Here is a 24,694-nt window from a genome sequence, read left to right on the forward strand (position 1 = left end):
AAGATTACATACTATTAAGGAACAGAGCTGGGATAAAAATTTGAGTCTAATTCCAAAACATTCTGGAATAACCCAATATGTGGTTTTCCATTTCTCCCAATAACAGTTACCTGCTTTTTTTCAGTGGCTTGTGATCCAGCTGACAGTTCTGGGCCCTATTTGAATAATTTGAAGTCAATCCTTAGTTAGGGAAGCAGACCTTAATTATCACTGGGGAACAGAAGGCTGCATCTTTGAGGAATTTGGCAGACCTCAGCAGGAGGCAACCACAGGCCTTTGGCAAAAGATCACTTTTCAACAACATTGTCAATTCCAGTGACCCCCGACCTTCCACCTGCAGGTCCCTGAACAGCTGCTGTTCTGTGGGAAGCAGTGGCAGTCTGTCTTGCTTTAAAAGGCACGTACACATTCTGTCCCTGCTGCCTGTTGAGATCCCACCTGGGACCTCATCCCCAGATCTGGGGGTCATCTCCCATATCAAGAAATTAAGAAAAATAAGAAGGGGGGCAGGGGAGGACAGCTTTGACAACAGTCCCTGAACTCTCCCTTTTAATAGAAGCCAGATTTAACATATGCCATTCTGTAAATCCGTGAGTCCAATTTCAGGCTTATAATTTGCTGCAAGCTTCCCTCTTCCTGCAAGCGAGGTGGCAATGCCAAGCACATCAAGGTAACTGGTGGAAGACTTAATTTGCCCACTGTGAGCCTGCATTTCAGTTCCCTATTGTAATTTTTATTTGTGTTGAGGTTTTGTGGTTTTTAAAAAGTCAACTAGATTCATTTTTAAATTAAGCCAACCCAACATCAAAGGCAGTAGGTGAAGGATGTTGAAGTATTATAAAGAAACCCTGTGTAATCTGTTATAGCTGTATTCTTTTTCAGGTCACGTATCAGTAAATGGTTGGGGCCTTTCACGACCAACTTGCTATATTTCTGTGACCTCGAACTACCCCCATGGGCGACAAACTCTTTTTGAGGGGATTTAGAAGCCCCTCTCTCCTCCTCCTCAACCTCTTAATCTAATCCTGTTTGTAACGCAACATGCTGCATGAAGAATAAGAAACATGGGCTTAGGTCCCTCTCCACTTCTCTTCTGACTGTGGTTTACTTTTAGATATGATGAACTCTTTTAGGCCAAAAAATAAAAAATAATGGGCTATTTGGTTCATGAATCATTTACTTTGGTAGGCAGGAGAGAGTTTATATTGAAAGTTTGTCTTAAGAATGACAGGTCATGCTGGGGGTGGTGGCTCACACCTGTAATCCTGGCACTTTGGGAGGCTGAGGCAGGCGGATCACAAGGTCAGGAGATCGAGAGCATCCTGGCTAACATGGTGAAACCCCATCTCTACTAAATATACAAAAAAATTAGCCAGGCATAGTGGCACACACCTGTAATCCCACCTCCTTGGGAGGCTGAGGCAGGAGAATCGCCTGAACCCGGGAAGCAGAGGTTGCAGAGAGCTGAGATGGAGATCATGCTACAGCACTCCAGGCTGGGCAACAGAGTGAGACTGTGTCTCAAAAAAAAAAAAAAAAAAAAAAAAAGCAAGTGAAGAGTTTGTTTTAGAATACTATGGATTTTTACCAACCCAGATAATACATGATAGTTACTTGTTTATTGACTCATGGAGGAAATCCATGTGCCTCTGTTATAGGCATTTTAAGTGCTGTGTATATATGGTGGTTGTTCCTCAAAACAGCTTTTTTTTTAGATGGAGTCTCGCTCTGTCACCCAGGCTGGAGTGCAGTGGCATGATCTCGCTCACTGTGACCCTCCACCTCTCGGGTTCAAGGGATTCTCCTGCCTCAGCCTCCCTAGTAGCTGGGATTACAGGCGCCTGCCACCACACCCAGCTGATTTTTGTATTTTTAGTAGGGACAGGTTTTTGCTATGTTGTCCAGGCTGGTCTTGAACTCCTGACCTCAGGTGATTTGCCTGCCTGGGCCTGCCAAAGTGATGGGATTATAGGCATCAGCCACCTCACCTGGACCAAAACAACTTTTTAAGAAAAGTGCTATTAACTCCATTTACAGATGAGCACATTTGAGCCACACCCTCTTTTCCACTCTATGGATCTTGTCTCTTTAAACATGAGTTTCTTATACTTCTGAGCATAACTGAGCCACTTTTATAGACAGCGTCTTCTGAGCTCAATGTTATATTATTTGTGCTGCTGTGCTTCTACTGGGTAATCAGCACCCATGCTGGTCACCAGGGTAACTTGGTGAACCAAGAAGGCCAAGGATCCCAAACCAGCATTTTCTACTATCAAAAGAGAGGTTCTGCAAACCTACCAGCAGAAGAGAATGTATAATAGCAGGTAGCATTTATACGGCCCAGTGTGCATGGCAGTGTCCCAGTGTACTCCAAAACTCCAAGCTTTCCCCATGGGAAATCCACACCACAGAACAAGTGGAGGACTCCGTCAGGACTCCTGAAATCAATGAGCTCACGGTGACTGATTCTCTCCCGAGTTTTATAATATAATATAAATAATGGCACGGGGTTATGTTCAGCCATCATTATCCACAATATTTCACTGATGGGATCCTCCCCAGAACAGAAACAGGGAATCAGATTTCTCAGTCACATAAACTATTGCTCATTCTTTGAGGCTGCCTATTTGTAAAGTTGTGGTTCGTATTAAAAGCAATCTCAGATGTAGGAAGCACCCCTCACTTGACTTTTCATCCATTTTGTTAAAGAAAATGGGCTTTGGAATTCAAAGTGTTTTCAATTTGCAGGAGTTCCTCAACTTTTCTAAGCCTTGATTTTCTCAGCTGTAAAACAGGAATAATAACCCTATTTTACAGAACAGCTGAGACAATTAGATGAGTTAATGTATATAAAATGGTATACACAATACCCAACACGTGTTAAATTCTCACTCAGCTTTTAATATTAAACAACCTCTATGTGTTTATTAACATCGAAGGAGAGGATTCAAATGTATTATAGTCTGTAAAGAGTTCAAATATGAACAAATAATTCTCAGAGTGAGAATTGTCATAGCATAGACATCTTATGTACCCATGCCAGAGCATGAGGTGGCACTATCGAATGGTTGAGGGAGTAGAGTAAAACATCAAAAAGAAGGTGACATTGGAATACCACATGGATCTCTGTGTTGATTAAATATAGACTTGAACTAGCCTATCCTGGAACAATAGGACCATTTCCTTATGGCTTACAGAAATTATTCCCTGCACCTATATTGATTTGTTTATTAAATGAATAGCTTTATTTATTTATTTATTTATTTATTTATTTATTTATTATTTACTGAGACATAGTTTTGTTCTTGTTGCCCAAGCTGGAATGCAATGGCCAGCTTACCACAGCCTCTGCCTCCTGGGTTCAAGCAATTCTCCTACCTCAGCCTCCCGAGTAGCTGGGATTACAGGCACACATCACCACACACAGCCAGTTTTGTATTTTTAGTAGAGACAGGGTTTCTCCATGTTGGTCAGGCTGGTCTCGCACTCCTGACTTCAGGTGATCCACCCATCTCCGTCTCCCAATGTGATGAGCTTGAGTCACCGTGCCTGGCCATGAATAGCTTTATTGGTAAACCTGTATATTGCAGAAGCAGACTTCATTATCATTCCCACAAATCCAATTAAATTTATGGTATCTATATACAAAACTCATAAAGACTAGATATGTAAGTAATCAATAAAATTCTCAAGTATTCAAGAGAAAAAATGTGTTGAAATGATGGTTCATCATTCCACATATTTGTGACTATATTTAATAGCCTTATTAGCAATAAAATTTTTATGAGTTAATGTCAATAAGACTATTCCCTTGTACCTTACTGAGATTTTATCTGTAGATTCGTAATGTAACCATAATCATCTTGATGTATTTCTTACACATTTTATTCAGTGAACCCAAATGAACTAATGACACACTCAGCCGCCAGTCATGGTTTTATATGTTTGAATGTATATACCTTCAGAGAATATTTGCTATTAGGGGTGGTGAAGACTTCATCTTCTTATAAATGCAAACAGAAGATAGTTGAAAGAGGAAAATGTTTTAGCAGTGTGTCAATTGTCTCTCCTTAGCGATTATTTCACAGCCTTGAAATATTTTCCTAAATGACTAAGTTAGAAATATATAGTAAGATTTCTTTTTGGACATTTTCAGAACTCCTAGTTATAACTATGCACCAAATATGGATAAACACTGGATTATGCAGTACACAGGACCCATGCTGCCCATCCACATGGAATTTACAAACATTCTACAGCGCAAAAGGCTCCAAACTTTGATGTCAGTGGATGATTCTGTGGAGAGGGTAAGCACATGAACCTACCTCAGTGATAGATTTTGGCCCAGCGTCCTTTGTGCAGATTCATTCTTGCCAATCCTGCTTGGTTTTTTCCCCTTCATTTTCCAGCATGATGTTGAGAGAGAAAGAAAGAGAGAGTATGCATTTAGTGGCTTAATCATCCCTCTTCTATCTTGTCCTCATTCCATCTACCTCTCCAGGGTTGGTTTCCTATGGAGCCAGTAAAAAAAAAGAGGAGAGAAAAATCAAATCAGTGTAAATCAGGGGCCACATCCTCAAAGGCAATAAGGAATGATGGGGTGCGTGTCGAACTTGAACTTGAACTTGAACTTAAGGGCCCCATCTAAAGCAACAGCAATTACTCAGCTCCAGCTAAATTTTGCCATGTGGAAATGTGGATCAAGTATCAGCAGGTCTTCTGACTTTTTAAAAGAAGCCAGAAACAAAAAACTTTATTTGAAATTTTCTGAACTTTAAAGCATAATATAAGCCAAACAAGACATGCCTCAGGCTGGATTTAACTGGATCAGGATCTGAAGCAGCCTGTTTTTAACCCTTGATAATTAGATATGTGATGATAAAACTGCTTTAACAATGGATTTTTCAAAGTAAAACCTATGAAGTTTGGTGGTAGAGGTTGTTGTATTCGGTGGCGGGGGCGGGGGGGGCAGGGGGACATGTTTTTGTTTTTGTTTTACCAGACAAGCAAATAAAAAGCCTGTAGGTAGAATGTGCCAGATTCCAAAAAGTTACATTTTAACTTTACCATTGGACCTTTTCCCGCCAAGACTGTAAGCAAATAGAAAATGTGGATAACGTTATTAAAGCAACTCTTGCCTTTTAAAAATAACAGGAAAAAGATTTGGGGGTGATCATGGCAACACTACTGAGCATCATCTTACACCAGCACAATTGATTCTGACTTGTTCCTGTGCTGTATTTCAGCTGTATAACATGCTTGTGGAGACGGGGGAGCTGGAGAACACTTACATCATTTACACCGCCGACCACGGTTACCATATCGGGCAGTTTGGACTGGTCAAGGGGAAATCCATGCCATATGACTTTGATATTCGTGTGCCTTTTTTTATTCGTGGTCCAAGTGTAGAACCAGGATCAATGTACGTATTTCTCTGTTTGCAACATTCAACTGTCGTACCTCATGTGTGTCTAAGATAATTCAATTACCAGTCTCCATATCTGGTTTCCTTTCATCCAAAACAAAAAAGGATGTATGTGAGTTGGTTAATTTAGAAGATGAAAACCTTTTCCCCCCTGCCACATCTTAAATTAGCTGAAGTATACTACTTGAAGAAAAAGGTAAAATAACTGAATCAATGACTAATTCTCTCAAATTGACTGGAATCCGTGTCTTTTTGGTCTGTGTACACAGACAGGGTGTGATCTTCTGGGACATCATCCTTCTTTGAATCAGAGATAACCTGTCATTAAAAAAAAAAAAAAAAAGATGCCATCCTTTAGTATTTAACTTTTAAAAAATTATTACTCAAGAACTGTTTTTTAAAGATAAATTTTTTAAAGCCGGCTTTTGTTTTAAAGGGAAAAGAGCTGAAGCACTAGACTGCTATTTCTGCCACTGCAGGCAGGTCACTATAGCTCTTTGCATCTCTATTTTCCCGTCATAAAATGGCCTTGCCAATCATCTCAGAATGTTTTGCATAAAATGGGATTGCATCCATGAAAGAATTATGGAAAGACTAAAAGAAAAAGTGGAAGTAGAATCCAGAAGCTGGAATGGCCCTTAAAAAGCATCTAGCCTGGACCCCTGATGTAACAGTGAAGCTAGGCAGGCAGCGTCAGTGCACGTCTCAGATCCCTAATTATGGAAGTGGTGGCAGTGGGGCCCAGAACCCAGATGTTCTGAATCTCCCCCATCCACCTCATGTGCTAGTGCATCACACTACATCCTGGAGAAAGGGCAATTGAAGTAAGAAGGATTTCTTTGAAGGATGCTTCCTAAGATTATTAGAAACACCCTAGGAATTGTCAGCTCTATATCTAGAAGGCTTTATGTTTTAAGGACGAGGTAGCAAAGGTTGAATTCAACTGTAAAAACTGTACATCCCTTTTTTAAATATTGATTTTAGAGCCCTTGTTCAACAGGAGAGTTATGGACTATTGAGTTTTAAACAAGAGTATGCGTACCGCAAAAAGTGTATATCAGGCTGCCTCTTGCCTGGAGATGTGGCCAGACCACAGGGGTTTCCCCTTTTGATTCATTAATGCCCATTGCCTTATTTTTCTCTGTACATAAATTTGGAGAGAGAAAACATTTACGTAATTTTTTAACAGAAAGAACGTTGAACATGTGAAATAAAACATGTATGCCCTAATTCTGAAATAAATGCTTTTGGGAGGCATGAATCTTTTCCTGACCTCTCATCTTCCTCCTACTTAGTTTGTCCTTTTCACAAAGGACCCGTCAAATGTTAAACTCCTGTCGACAGAGCTTTAGCGTCTATTTCTTGCTGTTTAAAGAAGGATCAGGCAGGCATCTCTCCAGCCTGACCCTCATGAGAGTCAGTTAATCTTGCTCAGTGCCATTGCTGTGATCACATACCCGCCCTTGCCACATGCAACCACCCATGCCTAGGAGACCAGATGAGGGGGTGAGAAGAGTGGAAGTTCATTGAGTCACAGCTGTAGAAAAAGCAGCTTTAAGTGCCACCTTCCCCTGGCATTGGATCTCAGCCATCACCATCCGCCCCTTTACAGAGTCCCACAGATCGTTCTCAACATTGACTTGGCCCCCACGATCCTGGATATCGCTGGGCTTGACACACCTCCTGATGTGGACGGCAAGTCTGTCCTCAAGCTTCTGGACCCAGAAAAGCCAGGTAACAGGTGCGTCACTGTTCCTCTCTCAGCAAGCCCCAAACACACTGAGCTCCGGCCGGTGCCCAGAGCCAGCCAGCAACTGAAGACATGGAGGCAAAATATGCCTTGCCCACAAAGATCATCCCCACGCTGAGCAATTTTCAGCTGCTTGTGAATAGCATATTGATGGAGATGCAGTCATGGTCTGTGGGAAGTGAGAGGTGTTTCTTTAAATAAGCTGTTAGGACAGATCCATTTGGAAAAACGTCCAGATGCCAACAGTAAATATTATCATTTTGCTTTCAGGTTTCGAACAAACAAGAAGGCCAAAATTTGGCGTGATACATTCCTAGTGGAAAGAGGGTAATTATTGGTTCCTGGGGTGCTTCTGGGAACCAGTCCTAGTGGGCAGCTCTCCCTTCTGGGTATTTTTTTTTTCCTCCTTATTTTTGTTTACTAAGCATGCAAATTTTGTAAGCCTAGTTACAAGATTGAGTGGTTTGCTACTTATTCTCTAGTGGCCAGTAGACTAATTATTGCTGGATCAGAATTGTGAAGAATAAACCCTCAAGTTGGTTAATTGGTGCAAAAATACAGTTAGATAGAAGTTATAGTATTTTATAGCATAGTTGGGACCTTATCATTAACAATAATTTATGATATATTTGGAAATACCTGGAAGTAAAGAATTGTAATGTTCCCAACACAAGGAAAAGATAAATGAGACGATGAATATCCCAGTTATCTTGATTTGATCATTACACATTGTAGACTGGTATCAAAATATCATATATACCCCCAAAATATTTATAATTATGATATACCAATTTTTAAAATACCAAAAAAGCAAGACAATGATGACTCCACACCCCCCAAAAAGAACAAATGCTCATAAGATTGGACCAAACCCTTTATCATGGGTGTAGAGTTACTGTTCTATTTCTCGCTGTTGGTTTCTGATCAGACCAGTGGATTGAGTTTCTCTACCATCCTCCCCACGTTCTTCTCGAAGCTGCCTCCAAGGCTTACCTGGCCCCCTTCTTCTACTTCCTACTTCTTTCCCTTATGTGCCTGTCCTAGGTTTAAATAGATAAATGTATGGCATTGTGATTCTTTCCAGTGTCATTTCTGGGTTTTCCCTTCTGATTCTTCAATGCCCATTACCTTGTTTTTCTCTGTACATAAATTAGGAGAGAGAAAACATTCATATAATTTTTTTAACAAAAAGAACTTTGAACATGTAAATGAGACATGTAATCCCAAATTTTGAATTTAATGCTTTTGGGAGGAATGAATCTTTTCCTGACCGCTCATCTTCATCCTACCCAATTTGTCATTTTCGCAAAGGACCCACCAAATGCTGAACTCCTATAGACAGAGCTTTAACATCTATTTATTGCTGTTTAAAGAATGTGGAATCATGTGACAGGGGGAAGAAAAAGAACAGGCAGGACTCAGAGATGTTAATTCAGATGACTTCTCACATATGAAGCTTTTCCCTTTTTGTCGAAGCAAATTTCTACGTAAGAAGGAAGAATCCAGCAAGAATATCCAGCAGTCAAATCACTTGCCCAAATACGAGCGGGTCAAAGAGCTGTGCCAGCAGGCCAGGTACCAGACCGCCTGTGAGCAACCGGGGCAGGTGAGTCACACTGGCTTTCCTCACCACCACTCATGCGCTTCTCCATCTCTAATTCAGAAAATTTTCATCATATAAAAAAATATACGTTTGTGTATAAATAAGCTTTTCCTAATGGCCATGAGGGCAAGCTCAGAGACACCTCTCTGTGAACAGAATTACGTAACTGGTCCAGGCTGGGCCTCCCCATTACTACTTGGGCTGCCTCCAGTTTACAAAGATGATGATCTCAGAGAAAATTCTATGCCAAAAGACACTAGCTTCCTCTGAGAAGAAGATTCCTGTTATACTAGTCAGTCACTGAAGAGTTGCTGAGAGGCTACTTAGTCAAAGCACAGGTGCAGTGAACCACCCCAAGAGATAAGATGAGGCCTTCACCCTAGGCTAAAGTCAGATGTCTTCTTTCCCCCAGTAGAGGACGGAGCCTGTGACCAAGCTTGCAGAATGAGAAGAGAAACCATATTCTGTTTGTTTATTGTCCCTACTTCTATTCACAAAGGTTCCGACATCAAGTATTTCATTAGAATAAATCCTCTTTGTTAGTAGAAATATTGCTATAGAAGCCATACTACTCAGAGCACCAGCTATTATCAGTAAGAATAAAAGAAATACTGTGTGATGAATTAACATTGCTTTTAAAGAAAGCAAAAACGTATGAGTTTAAACCAGTTTAGAACCAATGATTTTAAATGCTCTTGATTGAAACGTATGCTAGCTGAAAGAAGATGCTGTCATGACGGGAGGAACTGAGCTTCTGCCCAAATCAATGCCGCTTAGAACAAAATCAGAGGAAAGTGAAAAACACTACCACGTCGTGAGCATTTGTCTTACGTGAGACGTGGTACACAGGATTTTGTACGCATTCACTGAATTTAATCCTCACATCTGTAGAGTGAGGTGGGCATTGGCATCCCCATTTTACGAATGGGCAACTGCGATTCAAACAGGAGTTGTCAGATTCAAAAACTCAGGCCACTTGCTGCCTTCCAAGGTAAGTTACAATAACCGGGTGAAGAGAAGTTCAAATCTTCTGTGAGTCTTTTTAAATTTAACTGACCTCTAGATATCCACACAATTTGCCAACACCAGTTCAAGATGTCAGACTCATGGAATGAGTAGGTAGCTAAGTTATTATTAAAATGACCTCACTCATTATACGCTTATTATCTGGTATCTAGCTTGTTGAATAGACATTCATAACAAACAACTTGATCCTTATACCCTGCATTTCCTCATGCTTTCTTGTACACAAAATCCCTCTAAAATAGAAGAGGATAGGGAGGGAGAGCCGTTGAAGGAAGGGCTAAATCTAAGCCTTCACTGCATTCTAGTATGTCTTAATTTTCAAGTGTTTAGTGGAGAAAAGCTTAGACCTATTCATTATATTTTAATTTGCAGTCTTCAAATCTTTCTTGCAAAAGCTCCAAGTATTATTATGAATAAAGGCTCAGAATTGTTTTGTAGCTCTAAGATGATTTTTATGAGCCAGCCTCCATAGGCTAATTTACTTTTATTCAGGAGTTGCAAATGTTCAGTGTTAAATATATCTCATGCAAATTGGTGATCTTGTTACTCTTTTAGCTCTAAGAGGTGAACATTATAGCCTTTTGGGAATAAGGTACGTTGCCTACCTTTCAGTGTATAATTTTACAAACCTCTCCATATGGCTTGCCCTAAAATTTTAATATAGGTCCTAAAGGGCAAATGTAACATAAACTAGATTATGGTACTTTGGTACAAGCTTTTCACTCACAAGCTGAATGCTAACTATGTTAAAAACTTACTTTTGCTTTTTCATATTTTTCTAAGCTTGTTTTGGCCCCATGAAACCCTTTTATATCTGGAATTTTCCTCCACTGTTTGATTTCTCGGTGAACCAGTCTGAATTTAGATCCATCACATGGTAGATGAAAACATCAGCAATGGTCTCTTTTAGAAAGGCCTGAATTCATGAGACAAAGAATTAGGCTATACCCCTGATGGTGATTTCGTGATTTCTTTCTATAGAATTTCTTAACATTGGGCCTGAGTGAGCTTTAGAACTGAAGACCTGGACTGTATTTCTGATTGCCTCTAGCTTCAGTGTGTCCATAGCACTAGTGAATTGTTACTCTAAACCTGAACCAGCAGAATCAGCATCCCTGAGTTTGTCAGAAATGCAAATTCTCAGGCTATTGCAGATCTGAATCAGAACCCCAAAGGGTGAATCTTTGCGTGTTAACAAGTCCTCCAAGTGACTCTGATGACCCCTGAAAGTTTGAGAAGCACTATTCTAACCCACGATTATGTTCACTGGTGGTCCTCAAACCATAGCTTAGGAATCTAAGAACTTCAAGAAAATTTTGAGCCTGAATCTTTAAAGCAGTTATTGAATCTGTGGGTCAAACCTGCTAGCTGTGTTGTGTGTTGTTGTTTTGTTGTGTTTGAGACAAGGTTTTATTCTGTCACCAAGGCTGGAGTGCAGTAGTGCAATCATGGCTCGCCACAGCCTCGCCCCCCTGGGCTCAGGTGATCCTCCCACCTCAGCCTCCTGAGTAGCTAGGACTACAGCCACACAAGTCCATGCTCAAGTAATTTTTGTGCTTTTTTAGAGATGAGGTTTTGCCATGTTGCCCAGGCTGGTCTGGAACTCCTGGACTCAAGCAATCCACCCAGCTCGGCCTCCCAATGTGCTGGGATTATAGGGGTTAGCCTCTGTGCCCAGCCGGCTCTTTGTGTCCTATCAATTTTGTTTTCTTTTTTTCTTTTCTTCTTTTGAGATGGAGTCTCATTCTGTCACCAGGCTGGAGTGCAGTGTGCTATCTCAACTCACTGCAACCTCCACTTCCTGGGTCCAAGCGATCCTCCTGCCTCAGCCTCCTGAGTAGCAGGAACTATAGGTGCATACCACCATATTTTTAGTAGAGATAAGGTTTCACCATGTTGGCCAGGATGATCTCAATCTCTTGGCCTCGTGATCCACTCACCTCGTCCTCCCAAAGTGCTGGGATTGCAGGTGTGAGCCACTGTGCCTGGCCATCAATTTTTTATATCTTGGCTTTTTGTTCTTTCTTTCCGGATATTTTGAAGATTATCTTTTTTGGCAACAGTAGCACCAGCTTTAAAAAAAAAAAAAAAAAAAGGAAGAAGAAAATTCAGAATAATGATACTGAATTGTTCAGGTTCAAGGTGGTTGCTGAGGCTAGAACTGAACTGCTTGAAATCCTCTGTGTCGACAACTTCACCCCTGGCACTTGCCCTGCTTCTGTTCTTCTTAACAAGGTTAATGGCCTTAATTCCAAGGCAGCACAGTCTTGGGTTTTGCTACTTCATTGGGTACAAAGGGAAAATCAGCACAACTAGCCTTATTCTCTCCACTCTTAATCCCAAAGAGACAGTGAATGCCCCCCTCCTGCCACATCTTTGTGCCGGGCCACCTAAAGGCTGTTTGGTGGAGTCAATGCAGGTGCATGAAGTAAGTCAATAAAGGAAAGAGACCCAAAGGTTTTGGTTAGAACATTGGCAGCCACTTCCTAGTTGTGTCTTCTCAAACAGGTCACTTACTTTCTCCTGATTCACAGGTTTTCTACCTCTAAAATGGAGATAATTAACCTCATGCTTGTGAGAATTAAGTGATATTGTACATGTAATGTGCTGAGACTGAGATTTTCTCTAGTGTGCGAATATTGGGTGTTGTTGCTGTTCCAGGCCATCTTACAGGCTGTTTTCAATTCTATGAAGCCAGTAAGAATTAAAATGGGCTGAAGCTGGGTGCAAGGCTCACACCTGTAATCCCAACACTTTGGGAGGCCAAGACGGGTGGATCACCTGAGGTCAAGAGTTGAAGACCAGCCTGGCCAACATGGAGATACCTCGTCTCTACTAAAAATATAAAACTAGCTAGGCATGGGGGCGCACGCCTGTAATTTCAGCTACTCAGGGGACAGAGGCAAGAGAATCGAACCCGGGATGCAGAGGTGGCGGTGAGCTGAGATCACACCATTGCACTCCAACCTGGGCCACAAGAGTGAAACTCTATCTCAAAAAAAAAAAAAAGAAGAATTAAAATGGGCTGGAATCCCAGAGACTTGGCATCACTTCTTGACTATGTGAACACAACAACCAGAGGGGACTAATTAAGACAACATGGACATATGTGTTTGCATTACTTCCATGTTCCTGAATTAATATGAGGTGGAGTATGAATTCCCACCACTCTCTCAGCTGGGCATTACACCCCTAGGCACGTTTATGTACAGGCGCTGCCCATCCCCACACACAATCACAAACATGCACATGTGCAAAGTTATGTGCAAATCTCAACCTCTGTCTTAAAGCATGTTTGTTCCACAGAGAACAAAGGGCAGTGATGCTTGATGCTGGCAGCACATTAAACTCACCTGGGGCCAGGCACCACAGCTCATGCCTTACTCCCATAATCCCTGCACTCTGAGAGGCTGAGGCAGGAGTTCTAGACCAACCTGTGCAACATAGGGAGACCCCATCTCAACACACAAACAAAATAGCCAGGCATGGTGGTGTGTGCCTGTAGTACCAGCTACTCAGGAGACTGAGGTGGGAGAATCGCTTGAGCCCAGGAAGGCGAGGCTGCAGTGAGCCATGATGGTGCCACTGCACTCCACACTGGGCAACTGAGTAGACCCTGTCTCAGAAAAACAAAAATAAAATAACATAAAATAAAAAATAAACTCACCTGGGTGGCATTTGAAAAATGCTGATGCACACCTCAGACCACCCAGGTTAAAACATCTGGAGGCCGGGCGCGGTGGCTCAAGCCTGTAATCCCAGCACTTTGGGAGGCCGAGGCGGGTGGATCACGAGGTCGAGAGATCGAGACCATCCTGGTCAACATGGTGAAACCCCATCTCTACTAAAATTACAAAAAACTAGCTGGGCGTGGTGGCGCGTGCCCGTAATCCCAGCTACTCAGGAGGCTGAGGCAGGAGAATTGCCTGAGCCCAGGAGGCGGAGGTTGCGGTGAGCCGAGATCGCGCCATTGCACTCCAGCCTGGGTAACCAGCGAAACTCCGTCTCAAAAAAAAAAAAAAAAAACATCTGGAGACGAGGCCAAGGAATCTGTATTTTTAAACGAGGCCTAGAACCAGAGAATATCGAAGTTCGAAGGAATCTTAGAAATCTTCTAAGTTAATTGGTATCATTTTTCTGATGAGGAAATTTAGGTCCAGAAAAGTTAAGCTACAAACCCAAAGCCAAAACCTGCGTCTCTTCACCTCACTTTGAATACTTTCTTCCCTGTAACATGCTGCCGCTGCAAAATTGCCAGACAGATTTTCCCTTTGAAACTATGAATGGCAGTTGCCTGACTGCACATTTGAATCATATGGGCCCATTAGAATCATATGGGCAGCCTTAGAAATGCTTACGTTTAAGTCCCAGCCCAGACAAGTTAAATCAGAACCTGTGGTTATGAGACCAGGTATCAGTGTTTTTTTTCAAGCTCCCCTGATGACTCATATGTGCAGACAAGCTTGAGATCCACAAATGTCAAGCGAACATTATTGCGTTGGTTTTTCTTCTGCTTCTTCTAGGCATAGGAATTGATGTCTTAAATAGGAGCTACATAAAAGCAAAATTCCCTGGGCATCTGATTTTGAAGTACACTTTGTATATTATCTGGCATTTAAGAGGAAAAAAGCGCCCTGCTTTGTTTTGATAGGGCAAATATCAAGTCATTTTGATGGATTGTTGAATTCCAACATCTTTACAATTTAGTTTGCCTTTCTGCTATGGGATCAATATAAAATCAAATATTTGTTTAAAAATCTGTGAGGACCCCAACATCATGCAAGCTGATAATATTATACCCAAAATAGAATGTAGTTTGTTAAGTGGAAACTGGGTTAGCTCCAGGATCTATGTTCTTATCCAAAATTTACCCCTTTCGCCATATATCCCTTTATGACCAGCTGCAGAGCATGAATAGTTTACCACTGAGATCCTCCTAGAATTGTTAGTTTTCCAGAAGCAACGGCTTGTTTCTGGAAACTCACTGAAGCCTGGTCAAAATGGCAGCATGGCTCATCGACATCTCCCCCCGACCTACCTGATTCCAGACGGCACATCCAGAAGGATTGAGCTCCCAATGCCATCCTCTTGCTGAATTCTCTGTGCGTGGGTTCATTGCTAACCATTCGGCCTTTAAACCTTGCTTCCTTACTTCTTCAACCCATGCTGAAACTCATGTCTGAACAGTTGTGCATCTAATTAGATCTTTTGCTTCTGTGCATTCATTGCAAACAAGTCAGAAAAAGACAAACATGAGAATAGGCATTTCACTCATGAACTGTATAAGACAGTCCCATTCTGCTTAATTTTTACTGTGTCTTCTTTTCCACCATTTGCTAACAGATCACCATAGTCAGGTCCTCCTGTTTCTTAAACATTACATGTGAATCCCACTTTCTCACTTGCATGGATGTTTTCAGCTCTCTCTTCTCACCGAAGGCCAACCTGAAGACTCCCACTACCTTCATACCATTCTCCTTTCCATCAGTATCCTGATCAAGGTGTTTGGGATTATATCCTGGATCTACCATTTTCTTGGTATTTGACTATGTGCAAGTTTCTTAACCTAATTCTGCCTCAGTTTCTTCATCTGTAAAATGGGCATCATAATAGTTCCTGCTTCATTGGTTGTTGTAAATATTATATGAGTTAAAATGTATCAAGCATCTGGGATAGTGCCTAGGATATAGAAAGCACTCAGCAAATGCTGGTTGTCAATCATTGGCCAAGATCAGTTTACCAATTTCATTTTCTAGAAATTGCAAGAATCATACATCTTCCAACATTCCAGTGTTGGCTTTTACAAGTAATTATCCAGATTAAAATGTATAAGAGGTAGCATTTCTCTCTCTTCTGCTTCTCCCTTTCTGCTTTCCCTCCCCCTCTCTTTCCCATCTCACACCATCTCAAAGAAAACAGGAGATAAATCTCCCTGGCACAAAAAACACTATTTCATATTAGTGAGAGACAATTTGACAATGACTTGAGCTAAGAAGCAGTTTGGACAAAGATGTGAATATGGTATTTGTATATTCCCCAATGTTAAGATAAATATTTTAGGCACATGTCCACATGTGGGTAACTGTTTTATATGATGTTCATTTTGGCATGAAGAATAATCAGATTATCACAAAATTACTGTACAGTTGTGACATTTCAGAGAACATGATTTGACCTGCATTATGACCAAATCTGTATCATAAGACATGATAACCAAGAACTAGTGTGTGTTTACGTATAAAATTAAGCTTTTGCTGCAGTGCACCTTTGAAAAAGTTGTAGCCAATTTTTTAAATTTTTATTTCAATAGCTTTTGGGATACAAGTGACTTTTGGTTATATGGATAAATTCTTTAGTTAGACTTCTGAGATTTTAGTGCATCCTATCACTCAAGCAGTGTATACTGTGCCCAGTATGTAGTCTTTTATCCCTCACCTGCTTCCCAACTTCCCCCTCCGAGTGCTGAAAGTCCATTATATCATTCTTATGCCTTCGCGTCCTCATAGCTTAGCTCTCACTTGTAAGTGACAACATACAATGTTTGATTTTCCATTCCTGAGTTACTTCACTTAGAATAATGGTCACCAGCTCCAACCAAGTTGCTGCATTAAAAAAATACATTATTTTGTTCCTTTTTATGCCTGAGTAGTATTCCAAGGTGTATATATACCACATTTTCTTTATCCACTTGTTGGATGATGGGCATTTAGTCTGGGTTCTATATTTTTGTAATTATTGATTGTGCTGCCATAAACATTCCTATGCATGTGTCCTTTTCACATAATGACTTCTTTTCCTCCCAAGGTTGCCGGATCAAATGGCGGGTGTACTCAGTTCTTTAAGGAATCTCCGTACTATTTCCGTAAAGGTTGCATTAATTTACATTCTCACCAGCAGTGTTAAAGTGTTCCTTTTTGCCACGTTCATAACGACATGTTTTTGATTTTGTTTTGTTTTGTTTTTTTACTTTTTAATTATAGACATTCTTGCAGGAGTAAGGTGGTATCTCATTGTGGTTTGAATTTGCATTTACCTAATGAGTAGTGATTTGAGCATTTTTTCATGCTTGTTGGTTGCTTGTGTATCTTCTTTTGAGATTGTCTATTTACTTTCTTTACCCTATTGTTAGATGGGATTATTTGTCTTTTTTCTTGCTGATTTGTTTGAGTTCCTTTATAGATTCTGGATATTAGTCCTTTGTTGGATGCATAGTTTGCAAGTATTTTCTTTCACTGTGTGGGTTGTCTGTTTACTCTGCTGATTATTTCTTTTGCTGAGCAGAAGTTTTTTATTTATTTAGGTCTTATTCATTTATTTGGGGTTTTTTTATATTTGCTTTTGGGGTTTAGTCATGAGTTCTTTGCCTAAGCCAATGTCTAGAAAAGATTTTCTGATGTTATCTTCTAGAATTTTTATGGTGTCAGGTCTTAGATTTAAATCTTTGATCCACCTTGAGTTGATTTTTGTATAAGGTGAGAGATGGGAATCCGGTTTCATTCTTCTACATGTGGCTTGCCAGTTTTCCCAGCACCATTTATTAAGTAGAGTGTTCTTACCCCAATTTATGTTTTTGTTTGCTTTGTCGAAGATCAGTTGGTAGTAAGTATTTGGCTTTATTTTGGTGTTCTCTATTCTGTTCCATTCTATACGCCTGTTTTTATGCCAGTACCATGCTGTTTTGATATAGGCTTGTAGTATAATTTGAAGTCAGGTAATGTGATGCCTACAGATTTGGGGTTTTTTGCTTATTATTCTTTTGGTGTAGTCAATTTTTTGTTGTTTTGTCTCTTACTATGAAAATGGGCACAAGTAGACATAAGTAAGAACAGAAAACAACATCCTTAATCAATCTGAGAAATATTTGCAATTCAAAATGCAGAAATTATTATGATTACTTAGTGGATACTTCAGGAAAGAAAAACAACTGGAGGTCATTTAATATTGCACTAAGTATTTTACATGGAAAATTGTTCTATGAGATACATATTATGCCCATTTTAGGTATGAAGAGACTGAAACTCAGCTGGGAAAGTAACTTGATCAAAGTCACAAGAATGACAAACCTGAGTTCAAACCAACATCCTGGTGACTCAAAGACTCTGTCTCCCTCACTAAATAATAATTATTTTATACAGTTTACCACCAGAAAACATTAGTTTTCCCAGGATTGAATAAACCTTTTAAAGGCCAATTATAGCACTGTTCCAGGTTCCTATAGTGCATCTTCTCCTTAGAACTTCAAAACACTCAAGCAATCTATTCTCATGACTATCCATGAGGCCAGGAGGAGCAAGTATTATTTTATCCAATGTGGAATACAGAAGAAGAACAAAGAGATTCCACAATTTGCTCAAAGCCATAGAGTTAGCAGCAAAAACAAATTAAAACTAAGGTCTTTGAATCCCAACCCAATACTCATCTTCATAAAAATGGCTACCTCTTATCAAGTATACATTAGATCACATTCTTTAAGTAATAAACTCTGTGTGTGTGTGTGTGTGTGTGTGTGTGTGTGTGTGTGTGTGTGTAATAATAGCAGCTGCTTTTGTTGAGTGCCTGTGATGTGCTGAGTTCTTCCTGCGTGTTATCTCTAATGCTCATGACCCTGAAAAGGCTAATGTGGCATAGCTTACTCGTTCAGGACCACACAGACATGTAATAGAGCCGGTGTTCAAATTCAGGCTTTTTAAACTTTCAAGTCCAGACTTTTTCCTTTAAGCCACACCAATGAGTACAAAGTGCCATTCCAAGTCCAAACAGAATATAGGTAATGTTCACTACTATGAAATCCTATTTCAATAAATGACTTGTGACAGCCCTCTGGGTTGTTGTGAGGATTAAATGAATAAATTCGTAAAGAGCACTCTAGACCAGTACCTCCTACCAAGCAAGAGTTCAATAAATGATCATAATCATGGTAGTCAAGATGGTAATGAATGAAATTATTTGAAATGCATTTGACATACTTCTCTTTAGATATGATTCCACCAAACTAGCTGCGCACTATTTGTATCCTCATACCAAAGTTGCCAGCCTTCTCTTCTTCATCAGGTGTTATTTATATAAAAGCAGATATAATCAATCAAAAACACTAACACATAATTACCTGAGTGATTCTGCTGAGCTAACATCTGGGAATGACTGAGGAATATGAGACATGGCTCTTGCCCTTAATTCCAACTTCCAGTGTAGTTGGAAAGGCTAAAAGAAAATGATAACAACTGAAGAAATTATTTAAATGGTTTTATCAAGCACCTCGCCCACAGTTGGTGTGCAGAAACATTTGTGGAATTACTAAACTATCGGCACCGACTGATAAATCAGACAGAAAGAGAACTGAAATAATTGTAGTTGCAGAAAAGAGGAAAAGAATTTGCAGAAGGAATGAGCCATCAGCAAAGATGGAGAGAATCGGATTTGGCAATTAAATGATTTACTGATAAACTTCAAGAGCATAGACAAAAGTGAGACCATGTGACAGCTATGTTTCCACAAGGGCACTTATTCAACAAAGCCCGTTTCTGAGACTGACTCCACACATGCCATTAGCAGGTGCCTCACCTAAGCTCAGGCTTTCATCTGATTCCTGAAAGTCTCCTGCCATGCAAATACCATCTCTTCTCATTATTTTGACTATTTAAATGGTTTGCTGCATGCGTTTCAGAGCAATTCTTTTAAAAATTCTCTTTTTCTGCCTCCCTCTATAAACTCTCTAAGTAAGATCGCCACTTTAGTTGCAGCTATTTCAAGGTTTTATTGTGCAGTCGTAAAAACTGTCATGATATCGAGCTCTAAAATGGCTGTGGCAATGTGTGGTAATTACATTTCATTAAAATTCCTAGTGTGCTTGCCAGTAAGAAGATTTTCAAAGGCTCTAGTTAATTACTTTATCTAACAGGGTCTCTGACTTTTTCAAAGGGTCCATGTAGAAAAATAATTGACATTTTTGTTTGTGGCTCTCGCTTTATCCGAGTATGTGTGTAGATATATGTATATATGTAGCATGTATAGATAATATATGTATGTATGCATGTGTGTAGATATATATGCATATATGTGTGTATATTTGATTTTGTATGATACATCATCATCACATATATTTGATTTTATATGATACATCATCAGAGTCTGACAGTGCCAGATGTCCAGTATGGTTAAATTCAACTCTTCAGGAAGGAAACACCTTTTCCCTTCACTCTCTATCCCATAGGAAATCAACAAGGAATTTGGCTAATGGGAAATTCAACTAGGATTCCAAATAGTCTAAGTCACTAAAACTTCTGCCTACACCTTTGTGTTCTACAGGAATGTACTCATACCCTCAGTTCCTGCCGGCCAAAAACAAACAAAATAGGCAGAATTCTTTGAATGTGTTGTGATTATAAAACCAAAGGTTTTCACTATAGTCATGTGCTTTAAAAATTAGTATTTGCCTTAAAGCTGATATAAACTGGATCCCTAAAAACACTTTAGGCCATTATTTTTTAAGAATAATTTTTTTTTTTTTTTTTTTTTTGAGATTGAGTCTTGCTCTGTCACCCAGCCTGGAGGGCAGTGGCTCAATCTTGGCTCACTGCCCCCTCTGCCTCCCAGGTTCAAGCCATTCTCCTGCCTCAGCCTCCCGAGTAGCTGGGACTACAGGCACATGCCACCACACCTGGCTAATTTTTGTTTGTTTGTTTTTGAGATGGAGTCTTGCTGTGTCACCCAGCCTGGAGTGCAGTGGTTTGATCTCTGCTCACAGCTACCTCCACCTCCCAGGTTCAAGCAACTGTCCTCCTTCAGCATCCCAAGTAGCTGGGACTACAGGCATGCACCACCACACCCGGCTAATTTTTGTATTTTTAGTAGAGACAGAGTTTCACCACGTTGTCCAGGCTAATCTCAAATTCCCGTCCTCAGGCGATCCACCTGCCTCAGCCTCTCGAAGTGCTGGAATTACAGGCTTGAACTACTGTGCCTGGCCTTTTGTGTGTGTGTGTGTGTGTCTGTGTGTGTGTGTGTGTGTGTGTGTGTGTGCGTGTGTGTATATTTCGGAGAGATGAGGTTTTGCTATATTGGCCAGGCTGGTCTTGAACCCTTGACCTCAGACGATTCGCCCACCTTGGCCTCCCAAATTGCTGGGATTGCAGGCACGAGCCACCGCACCCAGCCTCAAGAACAAAATTAGCCACATTTTCCTGTCTGAAAGAGCACCTCTTATGCTTCCACTTAGCTGTGGATTGTGAATTCAGTAGCCAATTGTTTTGCTTCTCTAGGCTTTAAGCGGTCAGCTCTTTGTTTTTAAATGGTAGAGGCAGAGATCATCCAGGTAGATGGATAAGCCTTAAACCATTTCAATTTAAGACAAATACAGATAAAGACAGACACTCAAATGCCACTAATTCCCAACCTTTGTGAAGTTACAAAAAATTATTTATTTTGGCAACACTTTCCCCAGCAAGAATTCTACATGTCATATAATTATGTCTTAATGGAGTTGTCTGTCAGTTTCTGAGCCCAGTCTGGAGTGCAGCGGCATGATCTCAGCTCACTGCAGCCCTGACCTCCTGGGCTCAAGGGATCCTTCCACCTCAGCCTCCCTCCCACTAGCTGGGACCACAGGCATGTGCCAACATGCTGAGCAATTTTTTTTTTTTCGGGGAGAGACAGGGTTTCACCATGTTGCCCAGGCTGTTCTCCAGCTCCTGGGCTCAGGCAATCCACATGCCTTGGCCTCCTGAAATATTGGGATTATAAGTGTAAGCCACCACACCCAGTTCTGAGAACTTTTTTGATCATTTCATGGCACATCCTTAAGCTAATTCGACAGCCATGAATGCTGTAATTGGGTCTGTGAGTGCCACAAACCCAGGCCTGGAAACCACTGATCTCCACATTAAATGGCAGAACCATGGAACAGGCCACATGCAGTTTTCAGCTAAGTCAAAATTCTGTCACTTATCAACCAACTATGGAGAGAGCACAAGGATAACTGGCTTCACTTAAATAAAACACAGTCCTGCAAGCAGAGGTGCACTGGTAGTATTCGTTCATTCAACTGGAGTCATTTTCTGACCTGCTTACATCAGTACATTTCTAAACACAGCTTCCTTTGCATACACCACTCCCACCAATTACATGCATCCCTCTCAAAGACCCATGCATCTGAGCTACTTAGACTTAAATATATCCCTCCTGCCTTCCCCCAGGGAATCCAGCTGCAAAACTGTCCAGTAAGCAGTTGCTAATGTAAAGCAGTGGCCTGAACTCCAACTGCGTATTAGAATCATCTGGGGAGCTTCTGAAAGTCCCAGTGTCCAGCCAAGTTTGAGAACCACTCATCTGACCTAACTCCCTGTATTTAATTAAGTTGACTGCACATTTTTTAAGCTAAATCATCTCTAACTTAGTCCTTAGTCTGTTCTTTTTTGTGTGGCCTTTTTGTGTCTGTGTAAGTAAAATCCGCCCTCTGTATCAATGGGTTCTACATACATGTGTTCAACCAACTGCAGATTGAAAGAATTGAAAAGGAAAAGATGATTTCATCTGTATTGAACCTGCATAAACTTTGTTCTTGTCATTATTCCCTAAACACTACAGAATAGCTACAATCTACATAGCATTTGCATTGTACTAGGTATTATAGGTAATGTAGAGATAAAGTATATAAGAGTATGTATGTAGTTCTATGGATATACTACATTTTATATCAGGGACTTGAGCATTCATGGATTTGGGTATTTGTAGCGCATCCTGGACCCAGTTCCCAGTGGATCCTGAGGGATGACTTGTTTGCTGTCTGTCTGTCCCCTGAGCTGCTTCTCTGGTTGAAGATGTTAAACATTCAATACATTCTAGCCAATTCACAAAAAAAAGAAAAAGAAAAAAAAGGTTGTAACCTGATATAGCTTGAAATAACCAAATCCAGTAGTACCAAAACTATAGGGGGCTAAAGCAAAATCACAAAAGAAGCCCTGATCTCTAGGATTTGGGGATTATATAGTAGCATCCAAAAATAGTAGTATTTTAATATTACTAATATAATCTATTAATAATAGGTTATATAGTAGAATCCAGCAGCTCTGATAATTCAACATATATTGAAGACATACAACCCCCTTAACAGAAAACAAACCATGACTCTGCATGTTGCTTCATCATGAATAGTTGCATGTCATTTTGTACACGAGTGTCAGTTGTCTATAAAACCATCTGAGACTCTTGGCCAAACTTTACCTTGCAGTAAGACACTTTGCAATCAAGATGTCACCTCAGTTTGGTACTGATACAACAGGAGGGTAGGAAATCCCTTCAAATGATGCATGAAAGAACATCTTTCATTTAATAATTATTTCTTTATTCAAATATATTTGGAAATATATGTGGCAAAAAAAGAACATATTTTTACAGTGCAGATGGTATTGTGCTGTCCACAGTTTAGAAATGTGCCCTTTTAAAGAAGAGTTTCTCACTCCTTAACTAGATACAAACAAAAAAATAAAGAATAAAGAGAAGTTTCAGTAGACGATAGTACACAGCTGATAGACCTACATGGAAAGGAAAAAAAGACAAAAGTTTGATAACACCATATTTTAACTCTGTGACAACTGTGGCTAACTTAAAATTAAATATTCTTCCAGCCTTCCAAATTAATTTTGTGGGGAGAAGGGGGAAAATAAAATATAAGAGAAATTATTCAGTCTTGAAGTGAGATGTGGAGGATCCCAGGAAATGACCCCTAAAGTGAGGAGTTATTATTTCAGCCAGGTTGAGATTCAGTAAGTGCGAGGACATTTAGTCCTGGGGCAGTGTCATATTTACTCAGACATAAGCCTGCAGCTTCTGTGGCAGGCATGTTAGAAGGCTCATACTAAAAAAGTCAGTGCTAGCTCCTCATATATGTCGGTTGGGAAGGTGAGCTCGGCCTCACATAGGAGTATGTCCACTCTCTGTTGAGTGTGCAATTGAAACTGGAGAGTGCCCTGATCCCCTTCGCAGGACGTGCAACAGGGGCGGGGCATGCCTGTTAGGTCACCACCACTGCTCAAACCCTTGGCAAGAGGGGGAGTACGCAGACGGGCAGGTACAGGAGCCAGGGCGAGGGCTTCCGGCTCCAGCCCTGTGGTCGTGCCTAAGGGTGGGTGCCTGCAGCCCCAGCATTACAATGCTCTTTTAGCCTTGCCGTCCTCAGACAGCTTGTTAACCAGCTCAATGGACCCTCTGCCTTTTCACAAGGGCAGAGGGCCGATATGACAGGTTTCTGTGTCCCAAGCTCTTGCCTAGCATCCCGGAAGAATCAGATCACACTCGGGCTTGAAGGGTGAGTGCAGGGTTTTACTGAACTGCGGAGGTGGCTCTCAGTGGGATGAATGAGGAGGGGAGCCAGAAGCAGGGATGGAGTGGGAAGACGACCTTCCCCTGGAGTTTGGCCACTGGACCGCCAAACTCCTCTCTGACCACCCCTGGCCAAGCTCATCTCAGGTGTTCAAAGGTTCATCCTCTCCTGTGTTTCTCTGCCGCCTTGTTCCACCATTTGTCTGCTTGTTTCCTCACCTCCTCATCTGCTTCTGGAGCCTGGGGTTCAGGGTTTATAAGGATACAGGACAGGGGGCATAGTGGGCCAAAAACAACTTTTGGGGCACAAAAACAGGAATGTCTGTCCCCATTTAGGACTGTAGGTCCCCAGGATTGAAGGTGGGGCCTTGGAAGCCACCTTCTTCTACCCAGCGTTTCCCTGTCCCCACACAGTGTTGTTAGAAGGATAAGAAAAGACACAAAAGAAAGCCTGACAAGTTTGCTAATGTCTGGCGTATACGAGAGTTGGCTCGCCCCATCATGGGCCCCAATTAAACTCATCTCTGTCTTCCTCATGTGCCACTCTTCCCTGGCTCACATTAGAAATTCAGGA

The 24,694-nt window shown here is 40.9% G+C and overlaps 1 protein-coding gene across 7 annotated transcripts in view; it reads left to right on the top strand.

The window, feature by feature from the left end:
* Nucleotides 1–24,694, top strand: part of SULF1 (sulfatase 1) — a 180,792-nt gene that overhangs the window by 120,578 nt on the left and 35,520 nt on the right. For all 7 annotated transcript variants that reach the window (XM_074386746.1, XM_074386747.1, XM_074386745.1 and 4 more), the window contains exons 8-12: nt 4,157–4,307; nt 5,247–5,422; nt 7,038–7,166; nt 7,446–7,502; nt 8,652–8,781. In XM_074386746.1, coding sequence (XP_074242847.1) covers nt 4,157–4,307; nt 5,247–5,422; nt 7,038–7,166; nt 7,446–7,502; nt 8,652–8,781 — 643 coding nt within the window. The remainder of the gene's footprint in view (nt 1–4,156; nt 4,308–5,246; nt 5,423–7,037; nt 7,167–7,445; nt 7,503–8,651; nt 8,782–24,694) is intronic.

The sequence above is a fragment of the Saimiri boliviensis genome, chromosome 15 (genome assembly GCF_048565385.1).
Source record: "Saimiri boliviensis isolate mSaiBol1 chromosome 15, mSaiBol1.pri, whole genome shotgun sequence".
In the NCBI taxonomy this organism is placed as follows: Eukaryota; Metazoa; Chordata; class Mammalia; order Primates; family Cebidae; genus Saimiri; species Saimiri boliviensis.